The 19,459-nt window shown below is 46.9% G+C and overlaps 1 protein-coding gene across 3 annotated transcripts in view; it reads left to right on the forward strand.

Moving 5' to 3' along the window:
• Positions 1-19,459, forward strand: part of ACIN1 (apoptotic chromatin condensation inducer 1) — a 51,394-nt gene that overhangs the window by 22,397 nt on the left and 9,538 nt on the right. For 2 of the 3 annotated variants that reach the window (XM_066603950.1, XM_066603951.1), the window contains 3 exons: positions 439-660; positions 883-995; positions 15,058-15,157. In XM_066603950.1, the coding sequence (XP_066460047.1) occupies positions 439-660; positions 883-995; positions 15,058-15,157 (435 nt within the window). Of the gene's footprint in view, positions 1-438; positions 661-882; positions 996-14,516; positions 14,791-15,057; positions 15,158-19,459 lie in introns of those variants that run through there. The other variant, XM_066603952.1, reaches the window with a different exon arrangement.

Raw genomic sequence — 19,459 nt, forward strand, 5'->3', positions numbered from 1 at the left:
GATAACAGTAGAGGGGCAGTTTTTTACCTTCTGGAGGAGAGCTAATTATAATTTGCTGTTAATATTCATACCATGGGTCAGGAACGCTATCTTTTCTCCTTTGGGAGAGCACTTAGAAGGTGAGTGAGTGAGGAGACTTATAAGGCCATTCATGCTCCCCTGGGTAATATGTAAATAAGAGAGATGGAACAATACCTCTGCTGCACCACCTATTGGAAGGCATCATTCCTGAAAGTCAATGTTAGACTCTTTATACAAGCCTTGTAACAATGATGATATTCACAGTCATTGTTACAAGGCTTGTATAAAGAGTCTAACATTGACTTGCAGGAATGCTGCCTTCCAATAAGTGGGGCTGCAGAGGTATTGTTCCATCTCCCTTATTAGCATAGTCATACCATCACGTGATATAAAACCTTTTACTTTCTTCTTTTTAAGGATCAGTTGTGTAGTGAAAGATCTGAGACAGAATACCCTCCAATCCGGTCTTCTGAAGTCTTGCCTTTGGAAACCCCACAGCCCCTGCCCAGCAGCTCTCCACTTCCTCCACAAACCACAATGCGGCTGCAAAGAAACTCTTTTAACCAAGAGCACAGTCCTTCCCATCCGGGCCAAGGAGAACGGCGTAGACAGCGGACAGCATTCGATGCAGAAGAGCAAGTGAGTGAGATACGCTACCACTCTGCTTACTTGTCCTTATTAATTGTAAGATTTTAATGAATTATTGGACTGCAGTAAATTATAATAATGACCCGCTATCTTTCTTTCTCTCTGCTTCCTCCTTTTTTGTTTCCATTATTGTCTCTTCTACCTATTTCTGCTCATATCCATTTTAATGCTTTACCTTTTGTTCCTATGTCTTTCCCCTTTTTCTTCTGTCAGGAACAGAGTAAGAGAATAAGATTAGAGCCACAGTCTGAGGATCAGGACCAAAAATGTCCTGTCCACGCGGAGCAGGAGGTGGAAGAGAAACCCAGCCCAGGAGACAACAATGTGTAAGTCTCAAAACTGATCAGCATAGAGGATCTGGGTGGTATCCACAGCATGATGCATATCTCACATTTGTCATATCAAGCTGGGAACACGTACACATAGCTTTGAGAGCCTGGTATGGCTGCTACATGTACTTCGGAAACCTTTGTCAATGCAATTCATAAAGCTGTACTTTCTGCCTAAGGCCAGCTTCACGCAGCAATAATGTGGCCGAGTTTTAGTGTCTTATTTCTGCTTCAACATCTGGACCCCGTGCAGTTTTACGGAATTCAAGCTTAGATCACCACAAGGCTCTATGGTGATCTAAGATCATTTCAGTAGAACTGTGGTTAGTCCAGATGTTGCAGCGATAGCATTGATGCTAAAATACCGTCATATGAAAACTAGCCTTAGGTAATATTGCTGTTAGAATACAGCTCTTAGATTGGATACAGCAGGAATTTCTATTGACTATAATTAAGTTTACATTAGACCAAAAATTGTACAAAACACACAAGAGAAGGGCAGAAAAGAGAAAAAGAACACTGGCTCTAATGTATAGCCTCTGAAAAGGGCATCTTCATTTATCCAGATGTTCCATCTTTGGTGAAAGGTACTTCTTTTTGTTTGATTCTCATTGTTTATCCAATACTTGTGTCTGAAGTATACGTTAATGTTTTATATATAACATATCCTAGAGGATTTTCAGTTTGCCAGTATCTGGCTACACACAGCATCTGAAACACAATATGCCACCCATCTTACTTTTAATTGTATTTGTACCATCTTCATATTTAAAGGGGTTTTCCAGGACTCCGATATTGATGACCTATGCTCGGATAGGTCACCAGTATCAGATGGGTGGATGTCTGCCAATCAGTTGATTAAATTGGCCGCAGCCTTGTCTTATGCCTGTGACGTCACGTTTATTATTCACATGGCCTAAGAACAGCTTCGTCCCTTTCAAGTGAATGGGATAGCTGTTTTACCAGGCCGGTTTCTATAAAATATACGGTGCTGTACTTGGTATGGAGTGAAGTGGCTGCGGCCACTTCAGACAGCTGAGGAAGGGGGCCAATCGGGAGACCCCAAACCTTCTATCCTTAGGATAGGTCATCAATATCTTGGACCTGGAAAACCCCTCTTAAGGACAGTGTCAGTCAAGCTATAGTCACATGTCCCTAATATGGACCTGTTACAGATAACATTGCAACCTTATGTCATTAGTATTTGCTGTCATTGGTGTTATTTTCTACTGGGCAAAAATGGATCCCTATGTGCCTGATAGCTAGTAATACCAATGACAGCAAAAACGGACAAAAGTTGTGCATGCTTTCTGAAACTCGGACAGGGGAAAATACGGTCATGGGGATGGATTTATAGTCTTACATTAGCTCTTTATTACGGTCCGCAGAACATGGACAAAATATGGAGTAAATATGAACTAAGAGAGAGTGCTATTTCGGAGATTGGTGTCATGGCATAACCTGCAATCTTTGATAACAGATCAAATATTTTGCACAAAAATGAGTTAACTTCCACCAAACATTGAATAAATCTACTGCACTGCGCAATCCACCACCCTCCAGGCTAGAGCTGCATGCAGAAGATATGCAGACTTTAGAGGACCGTATCACGCACACACTTGAATCTTTTCACTTCTTTCAATCTGACTGATGCGGGATGAATAATTAGGTGATCTTGCTGCACTGCCACATGCTGTCATGGTAAATAACTGTTGTACATTTATTTCCTCTATATACTCGTATGTATTTCAGTTAACCCTTACATTTCTTGTGATCACCTCACCATATATCATACTCATTATGCTTACATAGGTTTCCATTTTGGAAGTTTCACCCTCCTATTTTAGAGCTTTAGTTGTTCTACTTACACACTAGACTTTCTATCAAATTTACCTTTAAAGATCTCAAAGGATGTGAACCTTGAGTTAGAACAAACGTCTAGTGAGAGAATCCACTTCCTTGTCCAGGTCCTCTGTTTCCAATATGGGACCAACATTTCCAGATGTAAGACCCTAAAATCCAACAGCTTAATGGGCCTTTTACCCAAGACTAGAATCGTCCAGGCACCTGCTGGAATTTGTACTGTAATCGTCCTATGTAAACGCCTGCAGTAACTGAAGGACCTAGTCCTTGTAAACAGCAGTCTTTCACTTTTGAATGACTGTCTACTTACTGTAAATGGAGGCAGGGGTAGAGCGGGGGTCCCAGGCCATGACGCTTCCATTCCAGCAGCGCTGTGAGCGATGTCATACTCCTCTGTAGCAGCACAGGAGCGAGCATCACTGGGACGAGTGTCAGCATAGTAAAAGGTACATTATCCATAGGTGGGCTTTTTTGTGATTTTTCTACAGTCCCCTCTAGATCTGAACGTATCAAGTACAAATGGGTTCTTAATATTGGGAACAGGAAGATCTAGCAGTGAGAAGATCAGGATCTGTCTGGGGCCACTATCACACGGCAGGGTATTGGTTAACACTCAAAGCAGGAGTGGGTGCAGAACATGATAAAGGTGCAGATCTTTCCTTTATAGTTTTTCTTTGTGTCAGCGGCTTTCCTGGTTTTGCTTTACAAATACTGATGTGCATCACTTGCTGCGTGAATGAGGCCTTTCATTCTTTTTGTGGATGAAAAATGCCCATGGGAGTGATTGAAATCCAGATGCATCTTTGTTGCATCCGTTCATCAAGGTGGCTGTCTTATGTAGATCAGTTTCCTGCCTAGGAGACGGCCGATCAGTAATATTGATGGCCTACTGATGCAATTTCATCTGTAATATGTCCATATTGCACATCCGTATTACAGATGTTTACTAATATGCTGTCCAGGTTTCATTTTTGCAATTGCGCTCAACAATTTTGTAATTCATCTGACCAGCAATCTGGGATATAATAATTAGTTATTGGACATCACCTTAACTCCATTTAGAAAACAATGTGAAGTTAAAAACCCCTTTTCCCAGAATATGCATAAAAAATGAACACAATTGGTATCACTGCATCCGTAAAAGACCGATCCATTTAAATATTGCATTCTTTATTCCATATGGTTAATGCTATTGGAAAATACACAATGCCAGAATTGCTCACCTCATCACACCCCAAAAATTGAGCAAAAGCGATCAAAGTTGTCTGTGCCCCAAAGAGGTTCCAATAGAAACAACAGCTTACCTTACAAAAAAAAACAAGCCCTCACAGCAGCCCATCACTTGAAAAATGAAAACGTTATGGGGGCTAGGATAGGGCGACAGAAGGCTTTTAAAAATTTTAAATAGTACATCATGAAGGTAGCGATATTCTGTCGGACAGGTCGGTATTCTGTCAGTATCGCCGTGGACAGGTGGCCTTACGGCTCTGTCGGCAGAAAAATAAATTCTAGACCTTGAACTGCAGGGACAAAAAATGCAGTTGCACTATCTTTGGGAGAGGGGTGGGTCTTGTTTTCATGGTGGACACTCTGGAGCAAAAATGACAACTTTATTCTGTGGGTCAGTACAGTAACAACTAGATCTTTATTTTTATTTTTTTCCCCCCCGTACTCAAAGAACTTAAATCTTAAAAAAAACCCAAAACTAATCTGTTGCCATCTACGGACAGTCATAACATTTTTTTCTTTTCGGCGATTGGATTGTGTGGTACCATTTTGGAGTACATAAAACTTTTTGTTTGAAATTCAGACGTTATGCTTTTTAAAAATTTTTTTAATAGATTGGACTTTTACGGATGCAACAGTGCCAAATATGTTTGATATTTTATTGTAAATACTGGAAAAAGAGGTTTTTAAACTTTGTTTAAAGTTCTTTATTTTTTACAACAATAAACCTTTTTTTTTCCCCTCACATTTTTGTTTTTTTTAGTTCCCTAAGGGGGGTCTTGATCTTGCAATGATTTGATTGCTGATACCACATGTGTCAAACTCAAGACTCACGGGTCAAATCTGGCCCGCAACATCATTTTTATGTAGCTCACAACAGGGTCTGGACGTAGAAGGCCTGGCTTTCCTCTATCACTGGAGAAAACAGCCAGCGCCTGGCAGAGGGGGCAGCGGCAGCACAGGGAGCAGATGCTATCTTGGGTCCTAAGCTGCGGCGAGCACCTCCACACCGCTCTGCAACAGCTCACCGGTGGAAGCACCGTTCTGACAGCCCTACTCAAGCAACCTAGCCACCCTCCAAGGTTACATAGAGCTGCATAGCCATGTTGAGCAGTAGTTACTTTCAGGGCTCATTCATAAAGGTATTTGTATATTCACTGCATATTTACACTATCCAATTGACTTTAATGGGCTATCTTGGTCATAGGACATGCTGTAAAAAACGTATGTCTAAATACCCCAATGCAAATCAGTGGTGTTGTAGCTGTCCCTATTCCACACGTTAAAAATATGTTTGCAATATGAAGCACAACTACTCCCATGGGAATGAGCCCTCATACATGGCCCTTTAAAGGCAGCCATAATGCTGATTTGGCCCCTGGTGAAAATGAGTTTGATATCCCTGGCTTATACCATATACTGCAATACTGGTTTTTCAAGTGGCATTGTATTAAGATGTGCCGCAGGCAGTATATTATCTGATTACTGAGGACCCTAAGAGCATGGATGGGGGTACTTTTATGCTTGGCTTCCTTCCCTCTATCTAGTGCTGTCGGCCTTGTAACCATTAGCATCTATCCAATGAATATGTTAGAGATGATTTTTAACTGGAATCTGAGAAACTGGAGGTTTAGTAGAAGTAGAACATAAGGCACGGATGGAGAAAGAAGAGACGATTTACTCTGTACGCTTTAAATGTAAAGTCTGGTGCTGTAGAACTGGAAAGCCTAAGCACCAATATCTCACGCTAATCTTTCATTTAGCTGTATAATCAGGCCGGATCATTGAATATAGCGGAATGTTTGGGATCATAGAGAATATAGTATTAAAATAATTTACCTGCCGCATCAGCCGCATTCAGGAGGTGGAGTCAGGATGGCGCTGTCGGCAGCCTCAATCAGCCACGTTCAGGAGGTGGAGTCAGGATGGCGCTTTGTCGGCAGCCTCGGGCCACATGACTGAGCCTTCGGTACCTGTGCCATGTCTTTCTTGGGCGCTGATGATTGCCACCTTCCTGTAACTGCAGAAGTTCCCTGAGGTGTCAGCTGTTGGAAATCCCTCAGTGGGCCCTTCTTCATAACCCTGCTACATCTTCTGTGGTGTAATTGGCCAACAGGGAGGTGTTTTCCCTAGAGGGCCAGCAGCCATATTGGAAGTGTATTTTTCCTCGGGTCTGCCTCTACAGAAGTGCTGGTTATTTTAGTGTTTGGTGAAGCAGCGGACTCTTGTCAGTTAAGTACTTGTGGCCATTTATGCTGTTCTATACATTGATCTTTCTTCTTCTGCATTTAACCACTTCCCTTTCCCCCATCTAGGAACAGTCTAGGCTCCTTAGGTTCATTACCTCGGGGCATCCTTATTGGGGTGATTGCCTTGCTTCTAGGCAGGGTCTGCCACACCCAAGTTTAGTTAGGGATGGCTATCCCATTCCCATATTTACCAGTATTTGCCCTATCTGGTTTTCCTTGTGTTCTAGTGATATAATATGTCTGCATTGGACCTTTTTGGACATTTACTACGTCTTGGTTTGACATGTTGCTGGTATCCATGAGGGGCGCCATACGTGCGCCCTGCACAAATATAACTTTACCCCTGTACAGAATGAAAGAAGGAACATGGCTGTCAGATGCAGAATTGTTGTAGTAAATCCTGTTTGTCAGATTTAGGATCATTTTGCTTCAGTAGTCTCAGTAAAACTGTTGTATGTAACATGAATCCGTTGCCAGACAGACACTATAATGAAGGGATCAGTCCCTTCAACGGGCCAGCAGTTACGCTCATTTACACTAAGGCCACTTTCACACAGGCTTTGTTTTTATAAGTATTTTGCACCATTATTTATAAAGCATTTCTGAATTTTCAGATGACTTTTAGAATAAGCTGCCTTGTGTGTACATGAGAAATAACACTATGGCCATTGTATGACTTGCATGTTTTTTATTTTTTACCAGTTTTCTGCTCTGCAGGCTGAACATCTAATTTTCAGTTCCCTCTGAGCTGGTGAAAGGAAACTGATGTGCTGTATACACTGCACATGGAGAAAACTGATTCTTTTTCTTAGCGCTCTGTGGCACACACAGACAGCGGAATAGTATCAGGTTGTAGGACATTATGCAGCAGTATTAAGCAGTGTAGATGTGATTTTATAGTGGCTGAAACATGGTTAATAACTGACCATTAGCTCCAGCAGCATCCCTGTGCGCAGGACTCTTATTCTCTCCCTCTGCAGCAGCTCTTTCTTTTCCCCCTCCTCTCCATAGACTTTTCTAAGAGACAACACGCTCCCTCACTTCCTATCAGTCGTCTTGGTCCTGGAAACTTACTTCACTTGACAACAGGCAGTGGACAGCAAGTTGGAAGGAAGGTGGACCCCTACTGGTCAGCAATTTAGATGAATTTTTCAACACTAAAACAGCATTTTAGATAAAGAGGTTTGCACGTTTGTCACTTACAAATCACAGAAGAGGGATATATCAATAAAAAGGAAGAAAAATAAATCATAGAATGCGGCCATACTAAGGGCTCCTGCAAACTAGCAGGGGCGATATCGACTGTGATTCGCAACCTGATATCGCCCTTGCAATTCTGAAAACCCCTGGGTGGGAGACATTTTCACTCGCATCCCTGTGGGGGTTGCCTTCATGCCTGTCGCGGCCGCGGCAGGAGATCACAATATTCTCCCATTGTTTCCAATTGCTGATATCGCAAAAAAAAAAAAAAGATGCTGCATTTATTTTTTTTTCTCCCGCAGCATCGCAGGAGTGAAACCATTGAAAAGCATTGATTCATAGTAAAACGTTTTCACTCACGTGGTTCATAATCTCATGATTTTCTCCCCAGTGTGAAGGAGCCCTTAATATAGTGATACAAAATAGAAAGGCAAGTATAATCCCACATCCTTCAGCATGCAGACAGCCAAATTGTTATATGGACGGAGATTGCACAGGTGCAATATACTGCTGAATATACCTACCGTATATTGGGGGAGGGGCTTTCACATTGGATAGGCAAAGAAAAGATTTGCACTTTTGCTAGATACCACCTTGGCTGTCGTATAATCACAACCTGTTTTAAAAGACCCGGACTATTTAAAATCCGGAGTGGAGTGTAAACAAGGAAAAGTATAATGAAAAGATTTGCTCATGTTCAGCGCCTCGCCCCCTACCAGTTTGGCTTTCAAATCCTCCCCAAAATACTCCCGCGTGAACGTGACCTCAGGGTAGATTTGTCAGAGGTGCAAACTTTCTCAATTTTACATTCTGTTATCGCTCCTAGAAGTGCAGATCAGGCTGATGGCGAGAAGAAGACGGGTAGGGAGGAGTAGTGCAAGAAATACTCGTCAATTAACATCGCCTGTCATTTGTTTTATGTTTAGTTAAATGTTCTGTCTCATTCCAATGGTGCTTGTCCAGCGGTGGGGTATATAGGGTAGTAAGGGAAAAGTCCGTTTTTTAAAGTTGATGTGTCGAAGGAAGAAAATGGGGCGAGTGTAAGGATCTCAGCAACTTTGACAAGGGCCAAAATATGATTGCTAGCATCTCCAAAATGACAGATCTTATGGGGGGTTTTTGGTGTGCAGTATAAGTACCTACAAAAAGGGATCCACAGCAGGACAATTGGTGAACCAGCGCCAGGATCAGGGAGCGCCCAATGCTTATTGATGCCCATGGGGAATAAAGGCTAGCCTGTCTGATCCAATCCCACACAAGACCAACTGTAGAACAAATTTCTAGAAAAGCTAATGTTGTTTATGATAAAAGGGTGTCTGCTTACACAGTGCATTGTAACATGCTGCATAGTCCACAATATTAGTGGTTTAAGGTTATCGCTGTAAGTACTTTAGATTACAGCAGTACTTTACCCTTTCCCAAAGTGTAGATTGTGAAACTGCTACCGACCAGTGTAATGCCATCTGGGACAGTAGTCTTAAGATCTATAGGCCTGTCTTTATACAAACACTAAAAAAAGGATAATTTCACATATTTCTTCTTTAAAATTCTACAAAATTGTACTGTAACATATCTATGGTCATCCACTTCCTCCAAGTATATATGGCGGACTTATGACTACGGCAATCAGGTTGGAGGCTTTGATGTTATAAGATGAAACTCTGTACTTTTAAAGAGCCACTTCGGTGATTTTTTTTTTTTTTTTTTCATTCATTAAGTAGTCCTTAGTATTTAGAAGTCCTCTAGTATTACCTTAGTTAGTTACTCCTTTCTGTCTGAATCTTCCTGGAATCCTTCTCTTCAGGTGAGTCATGTGTTCTCATTGTGACCTCCTGGGAATTCAAAAAGGCAGTGTTTTTTTTTTTGTTTTGTTTTTTTTTATAGTCAGCCTAATTTCTGTATGATATTACATGGACTCTACCACACAAGCTCTTTAAAGGGGGGCAGAAACTCCTATCACACTTACTGATGATGCCATGCAGTTCTAATGGAGATGACAGTTCAGCCTGCTGACTGAATACTTATGGTATGGAACTTATGTAGGTGACTATACAGAGTAGTGATAACCACAGTGACCTCGCAGCAGGCAGAGATGGTACTGGGGTCTAACTGCTCATGTGATGATGTGCTGATGCATCATGGGATGGATGGCACAGAATAGTGTAAGAGAAAGCGGTGACAAATCTAAAGATCAAGATGGTGCCTGATAAGTATCAGACAGGAGGCTGCACTGTGTGGAAATGACTGTAATATACATAGGAGACCTCCAGAGTGTGACAGGCAATCGAGTCAAGGGGGCAGGGATGGGAAAAAAAATTAACCAGAGTGACCCTTTAATGTACTTGGCACCATTCATTGTAAAGGTAAGTGACTAAATATTGAGGAACTGTTGTTTTCAGTATACTATATAAGGCTTATGAATACAGTGGCCTCACAGAGATCCCCACTTATATTCAGCGCTGTCGCACCATTGTGCATTATGGTAAAACATGGGCGCAAGGATTGTTCTCTGGTGGCAAGAACACATTCTGCACACTTTATCCTTGCGCAATTTCAGCTGGACTTTCTGCTCTTCCCTGCTTGTCAACAAGGAAGACGCCATCATCCTGCAAAATAACCTCACGCTACAGCTGGGGGACCGCGGCTATACGATGTAGAGAAACGGTGTGGTTATGGCGTATTTCTAGAATAGTGACAACCAGTCACTGTTTCCCAATAATTGGTATAACTTCCATACAGTATATGGCGTATAGGGTGACTGTAAGCTCACGGTGAATTCCAAGAGGACTACCATACTGGCATCTCAGTTCTGGCGGTGATTACTAGAATTATTGTTTTATGTACTCTGTTTCTTGTAAACTACAAATTAGTTAGTGAAAAGGTTGTGCAGAGAAACCCTCCCTGTTTATTGTATCTTTAATACAGAAGTGTCTGATATGGGCCAACATTTCCCCCGTGGCTGCAGTTTTAAAGAAGCACTTCGTTTTTTTTCTTTCTGAGGCTACATTTACACAGGTGAGGGCGATATCGGGCCAAGAAACTGCCGATATCACGCTTGCCAACTTGCGTTCTTCAGTCAAAAATGCCTTGCATTGCTTCTGTGAAATTCAGATCCTCTTGTGCGTGTTTCATGTGTGAGAGGCGCGGAAGTAGAGTTTGATCGAACATACTCTGCTGAGCTTGATGCTCGTTCGAATATTAGCTTACTGGATGGTGCTCGCTACTCGAACAAGCATCAAGCCGTGTTCGACTCCACCCCAGTTTTTGACTCCTCCCTGCTGTGACGTGCCTGTTTTTGCCCCTCCCCGAGAGAGAGAGACTGACTCAGCACCCGGCGTCTCACATACAAATATGCTTGAGTCTCCCATTGTAGTCAATGAGGTTCGTTACTCAAGTAGAGCTCTCGAATTTTACGAAAAGCTCGACTTGAATAACGCGGACCCGAGCATTTGGGTGCTCGCTCATCTCTAATCAGAAGTGTTTGTCATTGATTTCAGTAGGAAACCTTGCATCTACATCACACGGCCTGCAAGGTCTTTAATGCCCCGCTGAAAACAATGGGCTATATGGCCTGAGGAACGTGAACAATTGGACATGCAGCGATTTCCCCCCTTACAGTTTTGCGCTCGTGTGTATGTAGCCTGATAGATCATCACACTATCAGGAAGAATCCAGTTCTGTAGCTCATCCTCTCCAAGATGTGTATTCTGCATTTTCCTTCTGGCCTCCAGCACTCCTGATCACCTTCTGTGTTCTGCAGTTAAGGGGGCAGATTTATGACAATCTGCCTTTTTAGCCCATAGTAACCAATCACAGAGCAGCATTCATTTTGTATTCTACTCTTCAAAGGAAAGCATTTAGGAGAGGAAACTGTCCCATGTCAGCGGCACCCTGATGTCTGGAGGTAGCACTATTTACACTTAGGCCTCCCTCACACAGGGCGTTTTATACAGCGTTTAACGCTGCCTTTTCAGCCCAGCGCTAAACGCTGTACAACACTCCCATTCATTTCAGCCCTGTGTCGCCCATTGAAATGAATGGGCAGCGGTTTTAGCACTGCTGAAAACGCAGCAACACTTGGTGCCGCGTTTTTGCCAGCGTTAACCGCTCGCTGATTTTCGGGGTGAGGGCTTGCAAATAGACGCCCTACCCCGAAAATCAGTCCCAGCTAGGTAGAGGGGAAAAAAAAAGCAATACTCACCTAGCCGCTGCAGTCCGGGTCGCGGCTGCTGGTCTCTGCCACTGATCCGGGCTTCCTCTGCAGTCACAAGTCTATTGCCGTAGGCCAGGTTTGAGAACCTCGCCTCCAGCAATAGAGTGCTGTGATTGGGCATCGAGCAAGCGCCGACAACCAATCACAGCACTCTATTGCTGGAGGCGAGGTTCTCAAACCTGGCCTACGGCAATAGACTTGTGAGTGCAGAGGAAGCCCGGATCAGCGGCCGCGACCCGGACTGCAGCAGCTAGGTGAGTATTGCTTTTTTTTCTTCTTTTCAGCATCCTTGACTGCGTTTTCAGCTGAAAACGCAGCCAAAACACTGGCATAAAGTATGCCAGCGCTGCTGAAACGGGGCGGAATCGGCAGTAAACGCAGCATTGAAAACGCTGTGTTTCTGCAAACGCCCTGTGTGAGGGAGGCCTAAGGCCACTCATGCGGTCAGAAAATGCTGTTTAAAATTGCGTCATTTTTACGGCGTTTTCTCGCAGCGTATTTGACTTGTGTTACAGCGGTTTCCTCCCTTACTGGCTGGGTTTACAGAAAAAAAAGTTTAACCTGCTGCCACGGCCAGATGGTACCTGAAAGTCAATAGGGGAATACTGAGCAATACCAACCTGGTTTTTCTTTTTCCCTTGTGTGTTTTTTCATTCAGTGCCCAATCCCATGAGGGTAAAGGGTTGGCAGCTGCAGTCTGTTCTCTCACCTGTACCAGCATCCCCGGCATCGACTAAAGCCCATGTTGTGTATATAGCCTGCGTGGCGCGGTCCTCGGACTCGGCTCTGAGACGTCAGCAGTGGAAAATGACATGACTCGCTCTCAATTTTTTTTGTGTCGCCCTATGGGGGAAAAAGTGAATCGAGGCATGGCTCCCCCTCCCCTGCAGAGAGCAACATGTTACGGCAACTAGCGGTCACCCTAGAGCCTTGGTCATGCACACGTCATTACGCATGCGCAGGACTGACTTGTTCCTATAGGAAACCCTCGGGTTGCGGTAATCTGTTGCTCTGATGCGCCCCCCGAGCCTGAAGGCTTATAGCGGTGATGACTCTTTCCATTACATCCTGAAGTACCAATGATTGCACCTTATTTCACTTGGGGTGAATGCACACAGGTGGATTTGAATTGCGTAATCCAGAGCGGGTGTCCGCCTCCCGATTCTGCAGCAGAAACCCCCCATGGCATGCTATGCAAAAGCGATTCTTCCTGCACACGAGCGGACACCAACTGCAGGTTCCACTTGTGGATGAAGAATCGCAGCATGCTCCATTGTCCTGTGGGATCCGCACGGAAGGCTTTCATCAAAGTCGGCTGACCCACAGCCATTTGGGAATGTCCATTCTAGAATGGCCGTGGGACCCGCATCATCGCCTAGCAATGGCCAAACCATCTCTAGTACCGATCTCAGAAGAAGGTACGAGGGCTGGAGGGTTGCCCCGGCTCCGGTGAGGGCCGGATTCCGCTGCCGTGTGCATGCGGCCTAAATGTCCCCCATCTCCATAAGGCCTCCTAGACATGGCCGGCACCTGGTCGGTATCTGTACGTCACAGCATGCCAGCTCCTCTCCGGTGGTTCGGCCTACAGATACTGATCAAAATATTGTCATGTGGCCTAAGGGCAATGGCTGCCTGTGCGTTGTCACTAGTGTCTGAGGAAGGGGCACCTGGTACACGGTGACATCTATGTAGATGGGAGCCACTGAGCTACTACACTGTCATAGGGCGCGGAGGCTGCTTCCACATCTGGGCTGGGGATTCCTCTTTCCAGGAGGGGAATCCCTGTGGCTGACTGGATCTGTCTCTGGAGGGGCCCGATGGCCTATAATGGGGTCCGCCTGCTTTTGGGTAGAAGCAAAAACACGGCAGGCAACCCTTTTTCTTCTAGTACTTTCTGTTGTATCTGTGAGGGAACCTCCGGTCGGGGGATCCGCCGCAGACATGAGCGCTCTGAGCCCCCTGCACCCAGCTCTGTGGGTACAATGCTGGCCGGGTAAGGGCACTGCCTGATGGCACCTAGTCCTACACTGGATGGCCACTTTATTAGACACCAGCCTTGTCATGATTGGCGGTTTCCATGGATACGTGTTGCCGGGGATCCAAGTTACAACGGGGAAACCAAGCAATCTGCGCTACTATCACCGAGAGTGCGGTCATCATTAAGACTCAAGGACAAGGATGTCCCTGCCAGCCTTGTGGGCATCTTGTGCCACAGTATTCAATGGCATTAAGGAAAACCAGCCAGCGGAAGGGAATGATGATGACGATGGCGACGATGATGGCGGCGGCTGAAGAAAAGGTTCAGAGATGGACGACAAGACTTTTACTGACGCACCGTCAAGCCCAATCCAACGCTGGAGCTGCGACGTGTCTGAACGCACAACACGGCGGTCCTTGGGGTGGATCGGCAGAGGACCATGGCTGCTACGAGGAACCAACAGGATGGAGTGCGAAACGGCGCAAGACATTTGATCATCGAGTAAGAGAGAAACACTGGGGGTGCGAAAGCGCAAGCGAGACGTCACCCCAGATTGTGGTTGCATCCTGGAGATGGAAGCATCAGGCTGCATGGACGGCTGACCCCTCCTGCCCGCAACAGGGACCTGTACTCCTGCAGAACCATCCACCGTGGCCGGCTGCCGCGTGCTCTACCGCCGTCTAATAAAGTGGCCGTTCGGGGTATAATGGGATGCAGGCAGCGTGTAACGTAAGCGGCCCCACCCCCTCCACAGCCGCCCCGCCCCCTCTCCTCCCCGCACACAGGACTGCTGGGTAATCAGCAAGATGGCCGCAGAGCATGTCTGAGTGTGGCTCCCCTGCCGGACACCGAGCACGCACAGGCACCGCCGAGGGGAGACCGGGCTCCTGCTCCGACCTCCCCGCACACGCCGTTTTCTCTCCCCTCTTTCTCCTTCCCGCCTCCCCCTCTCCTCATCCCCCCTCCGTACGACCTCCAGAGCCTCCTTTCCGCCCACCTCCCCCCCTCCCCCTTTCCTTTTCAGCCGGCTTCCAGGGAAATGTTATCAGAAAACAAAGACGGGTAAGGGGCTTCCGGACGGCCGGAGCGGCGGCGGGCGGGGAGCGCTGCCCTTTGTTGGCGCCGCCGCCGCCATGTGATGCGCTGCCGCAGTATGTGCGTGTGTCCTGCTGGGAGTGGCGGCACGTAGGTGCGCTCACAGGCCGGGGCTGGGGGGCGCCGAGGGGGGCTCCCTGCACAGGCCTCTTAAAGGAGCCGTGCCTGCAGCCCTTAGTAGGATGCTGCTGCTGCTCTTCCTGCCCCTGCAGTAACTACATCCATCTATTGCAGTGCACCAGAGAGAGAGGTGATGGACACCAGCGAGAGTCACCCCGAGGGTGAGGTCCAGGAGCCTGCGCCGCCCCAGGAGGAGAACTGCGAGAAGAAAGAGGTAAGAGGGGGCCCTGAGAATAAGGGGAGCACACCTAGGGGATCCCCCACCTCAGGCAGGGGCATTCTCCCTAGATATAGCTATGTAGTCCAGCATGCGTGGCCCGGGGGGTGAGCGCCATAACTATGTGGGAGAGGAGTTAGTAGTGGACAGCCCAAGTTGTACTCCGCGCAGTGGTGAACTTCCCACTTGTGCCTCACCGGGTGGGCGGGGGGTTCCCATGCAGGGGGCTCCGGGGGCGGGGGGAGATGGTGTTATAAGGTGCTCCCTGCTCTCTCCCACCTCCCTTATCCATCAGCGAAGCCTGTATAAGTGTGTGTGCCGTTCCTTCCTCCGTAAAGACACCTGTCCAATTGCCCCAGCGCTGCCACCAATACCCTGCCGGACCTCCAGCAGCACCCAGTCAGAGCCCAGCTATACCCAGGCAGCCCCGGGGTGCCGAACAGACGCTGAGCCTAAAGACAGGAGGGCTGGGTGAGGGGCTTCTACAGTCCAGCGCTTCCCCTGGAAATGTGACATTCAAAGTGGAGAATTGTCTCATCCAAGTGACTTGTACTCATCCAGGCGGAAAGACTTGTCCTTTATGGCACCTAGATGGGGACCCCTGTGAGATATTACGTGTGTGTGTGGGGTCCCCAATCACCGAGCTGCTGCAACATGAAAGACTCTTCTCCAAATCTGAAGGACTTCTTGTAAAGTGAATGAAAAGTTCTGTCTTCACAACCCGCATACAGTCGGGAGGCGATACTTCTTCTAACGCTAGTTCTTGTCGCCTGCCCATGCCGAGGGGTCACCAGCCGCACCAAAACACCCGCAAAGGCTTTCTGCACTAAGTTTTCTATACAAGTTGACTTTCACCAAAAAAAAGGGGGACATTGCAAAAACCCACTTGTGAGCTTCCCCTCAGGCCTTTGGAACCGTGATCAGACTATGTAATGACTGTTCTATATACATCCTGACTCCAATGGACACTTGTGACCCTGAGCAAAGCTGGCAAACAAGGTCACATCCCCCAACCTGCACCCGTTTGCAAACAGACCCCGGACTCCAGCCTGATAAGGGGTCCCTCTACGAGTCCATGCTCATTTTGTGAACTCTTGACCAAAACCAGACTTTTACCGCTGTGGATTTAAGGGGACAGGCCCCCTTCTCGCCCACCCTCCTCACCGTTCTCCTTCCCATCTCACCCTCCAAAAATACACGACCAAACCAATTCCAAAATAAGCGGAGGGGCACCGGCTGGCCACTCCTGAGCCACGTGGGAGAGACACACGGGGTACCAGGACACTTCATCACTCCTCTGATTAATCGTTGGTTTCTTTTTATCTATTTCAATTTCTCTCCTTAGTCTGTTGGGGGCTTTTATTTATTTTTATTCCTTTCTCCCTTTTATTATAAGGCCAAATTAAATTTAAGACTTTTTTTTTTTTTTTTCCTTTGACTTTGCTGATTTCGAAAGCTGGTACCCTGCAGTGCATCAGTTGGGATGGAGTTACTGAAGGCGCGTCTAATGCAGTTTAGTATTATGTACCATGATTCCAAATGGTTTTCACTTAGTGATCTGCCTTGTAATGAAGCCTCGTGTACAAACAAGCAGCCATACGTTTGTATCGGCCAGCAGCATAGGGAAAGGTGAGGTCACATGTAACAAGGGTTGTCCCACCAAACGAACGGTCCATTTACACAGGATGAGCTGTTGGGTAACCGATGTCCTGGTGATGCCGTGCAGGAGCGAGCGTTCTCACCCCACATTACCAGTAAGCAGACAGTCGTTCAAAGGTGAACAACTGCTGTTTACACTGAATGGCGCGGCCTTCAGTTTTCTGCATGCAGACACTAATAATAATCTTTATATAGCGCCAATATATTCTGCAGCGCTAAACGAATCTCATTCAGTCGCTGCATGCGTTTACACAGGGCATTTGGGGTTCAGATTCTCATAGGAGCCTGAACGATTATCGTCCCGTGTACAGGGGGTCCTAATGTATCTATTCAGCAGAGGTCAGGCTGCTAGGACCCCCTACTGATCAGGAGAATGAGGGTCCAGAGCAACCCTGAATGAATAGTGTGGTGGTCACGTGTTTGCACTGCCACTCCACTCATTTCTGGGGGACTTTTGGAGATAGCGGAGTGTAGCAAGTACTTGGATTCCCCATGGGATAATTCTGGAGCTGCTTTTCTTCGCGTGGATTTATGAAATGGGATATTTATGCCATGAAGTAATCCAACACGCTTGTCGCCAGCGCCTGACGGCTGCTCCAGCTACTGTCGCTTCCGTGGTTTCACAAAGCGGCGGTAGTCATTCAGAGAATGCAGGAGGAGCGGCTGGAGATCTTGTCCGGCCGCCCGCCTCCATTCACTGCAAATGGGCAGTCGCTCAGAGGATGGAGGAGGAGCGGCTGGAGATCTCTTCCGGCCGCCCGCCTCCATTCACTGCAAACGGGCAGTTGCTGAGAGGATGGAGGAGGAGCGTCTGGAGATCTCTTCCGGCCACCCGCCTCCATTCACTGCAAACGAGCAGTCGCTCAGAGGATGGAGGAGGAGCGGCTGGAGATCTCTTCCGGCCACCCGCCTCCATTCACTGCAAACGGGCAGTCGCTCAGAGGATGGAGGAGCAGCAGCTGGAGATCTCTTCCGGCCACCCGCCTCCATTCACTGCAAACGGGCAGTCGCTCAGAGGATGGAGGAGGAGCGGCTGGAGATCTCTACCGTCCACCCGCCTCCATTCACTGCAAACGGGCAGTTGCTGAGAGGATGGAGGAGGAGCGGCTGGCGATCTCTTCCGGCCGCCCGCCTCCGTTCACTGCAAACGGGCAGTTGCTCAGAGGGTAGAGAAGGAGCGGTTGGAGATCTCTACCGGCCACCTGCCTTCAGTCACTGAAAGCGGGTAGTTGCTCAGCGATTTGAATGTCTCTCGCTTACCTGTAGAAGCCGCTCAGTATTGTTCCATCTCGGTGAGCTGTAACGGAACGACCAGCAGCTGACTTGTCGCTCAGTGCCCTGTAATTCTGTAGTGGATTTTTCTGTGCCGTAAAATTAGTTCCTTCTGAATATTTCTAGGTGACAATGGGGCATCACCATTCCCCTCGTCCTGCGTAGTCTCATACGAGTGTTACTGGACGGTGTCTGTAGGGACAGACGCCTGACTGCTGACACCCAGCTGACAATCTAGTCCTACATTATCAGGAGGGACAGCAGCACAATGTGCAGTTAGAAGATAAGAGGCTCCAGAATTATTTCCTGGGAAATCCAAGTATTCCCGAAGATAAGAGGGGTGTATATATAATTGTACTTCAGTTACCTGGATGAAGTCATTTGGGGAAATATTGTAGGGTATGAAATCTGCCATTCTGGGGCCTTAGAGCAGGCTGTGTATACAATGTCAGTATGCATGCTGCTGTACAGAGACCGATCAGCTCTTCCCATTCATAGAGTGCAAAGGGCAAAACGTGGTGTCTATTGGCTGCTGGGAGTTGCCATCTTTTGCAGTTGCCCTCAGGAAGGGCGGTGATGGCGCTCACACGTAGCGGATGTAGTCCAACATGTTACTTAGCAGAGGATCCTCCAGCAGACATCCAAGGTCGGCGCTCATGTGTCAGCCACCGATCCGCAGTCTGAACTTGCATCTAAACGAGTTCAGTGCAGTGGCTGCAGAAATACGTAACCTGCTGCTACTTTCCATGGCACACGCAAGAATGCACACGGCAACTTTTCCATAGCATGTAAACAGGGTTGCAGAAATGCACCAGATGCAGATTTCATAGAGAAATCTGAGTCAAAATCCATGACACGTGTACGGGGCCGAGCTGTTCCTGGTTTCATCCCCATGCCCCGCCGCGACAGGTCCGCCTAATGAATCTGCTGTAGGTTTAAAAACGTGCCAGGTTTCGCCTACCATTGTTTTCTGCTAAGATGAAACGGCACTCGTTTATCAAGGATTTGCCAGGCCTACTCTTCCAAAACTATTAATATGTGGCGTAAGGTTTCCTAAATGTGGCATTTAACCTGAATACCATAATATTTAACCTGAATACCATAATATTTCACTGCACTTTTTTGCCAGGAGGTATGAATAAGGCCGCAGGAGGGAGACGGAAATGCGTCAGGATCCTGCAGTCATTGTGTGCCCCATTTTCGTTTTTGATCACATGGAATACAGTTCAAAAAGTTTATTCTTTGACTGCTGAACCGTCTCCTACTGTCATGTAATACACTTATGCCGGCACCAGCATAAACAGTCTAATAAGTTTTCCAATTGCTACCCCAACTTAACACATAACCGGCACTATGGAAGCTGGTAAC

Source organism: Eleutherodactylus coqui, chromosome 5 (assembly GCF_035609145.1).
Source record: "Eleutherodactylus coqui strain aEleCoq1 chromosome 5, aEleCoq1.hap1, whole genome shotgun sequence".
Lineage (NCBI taxonomy): Eukaryota > Metazoa > Chordata > Amphibia > Anura > Eleutherodactylidae > Eleutherodactylus > Eleutherodactylus coqui.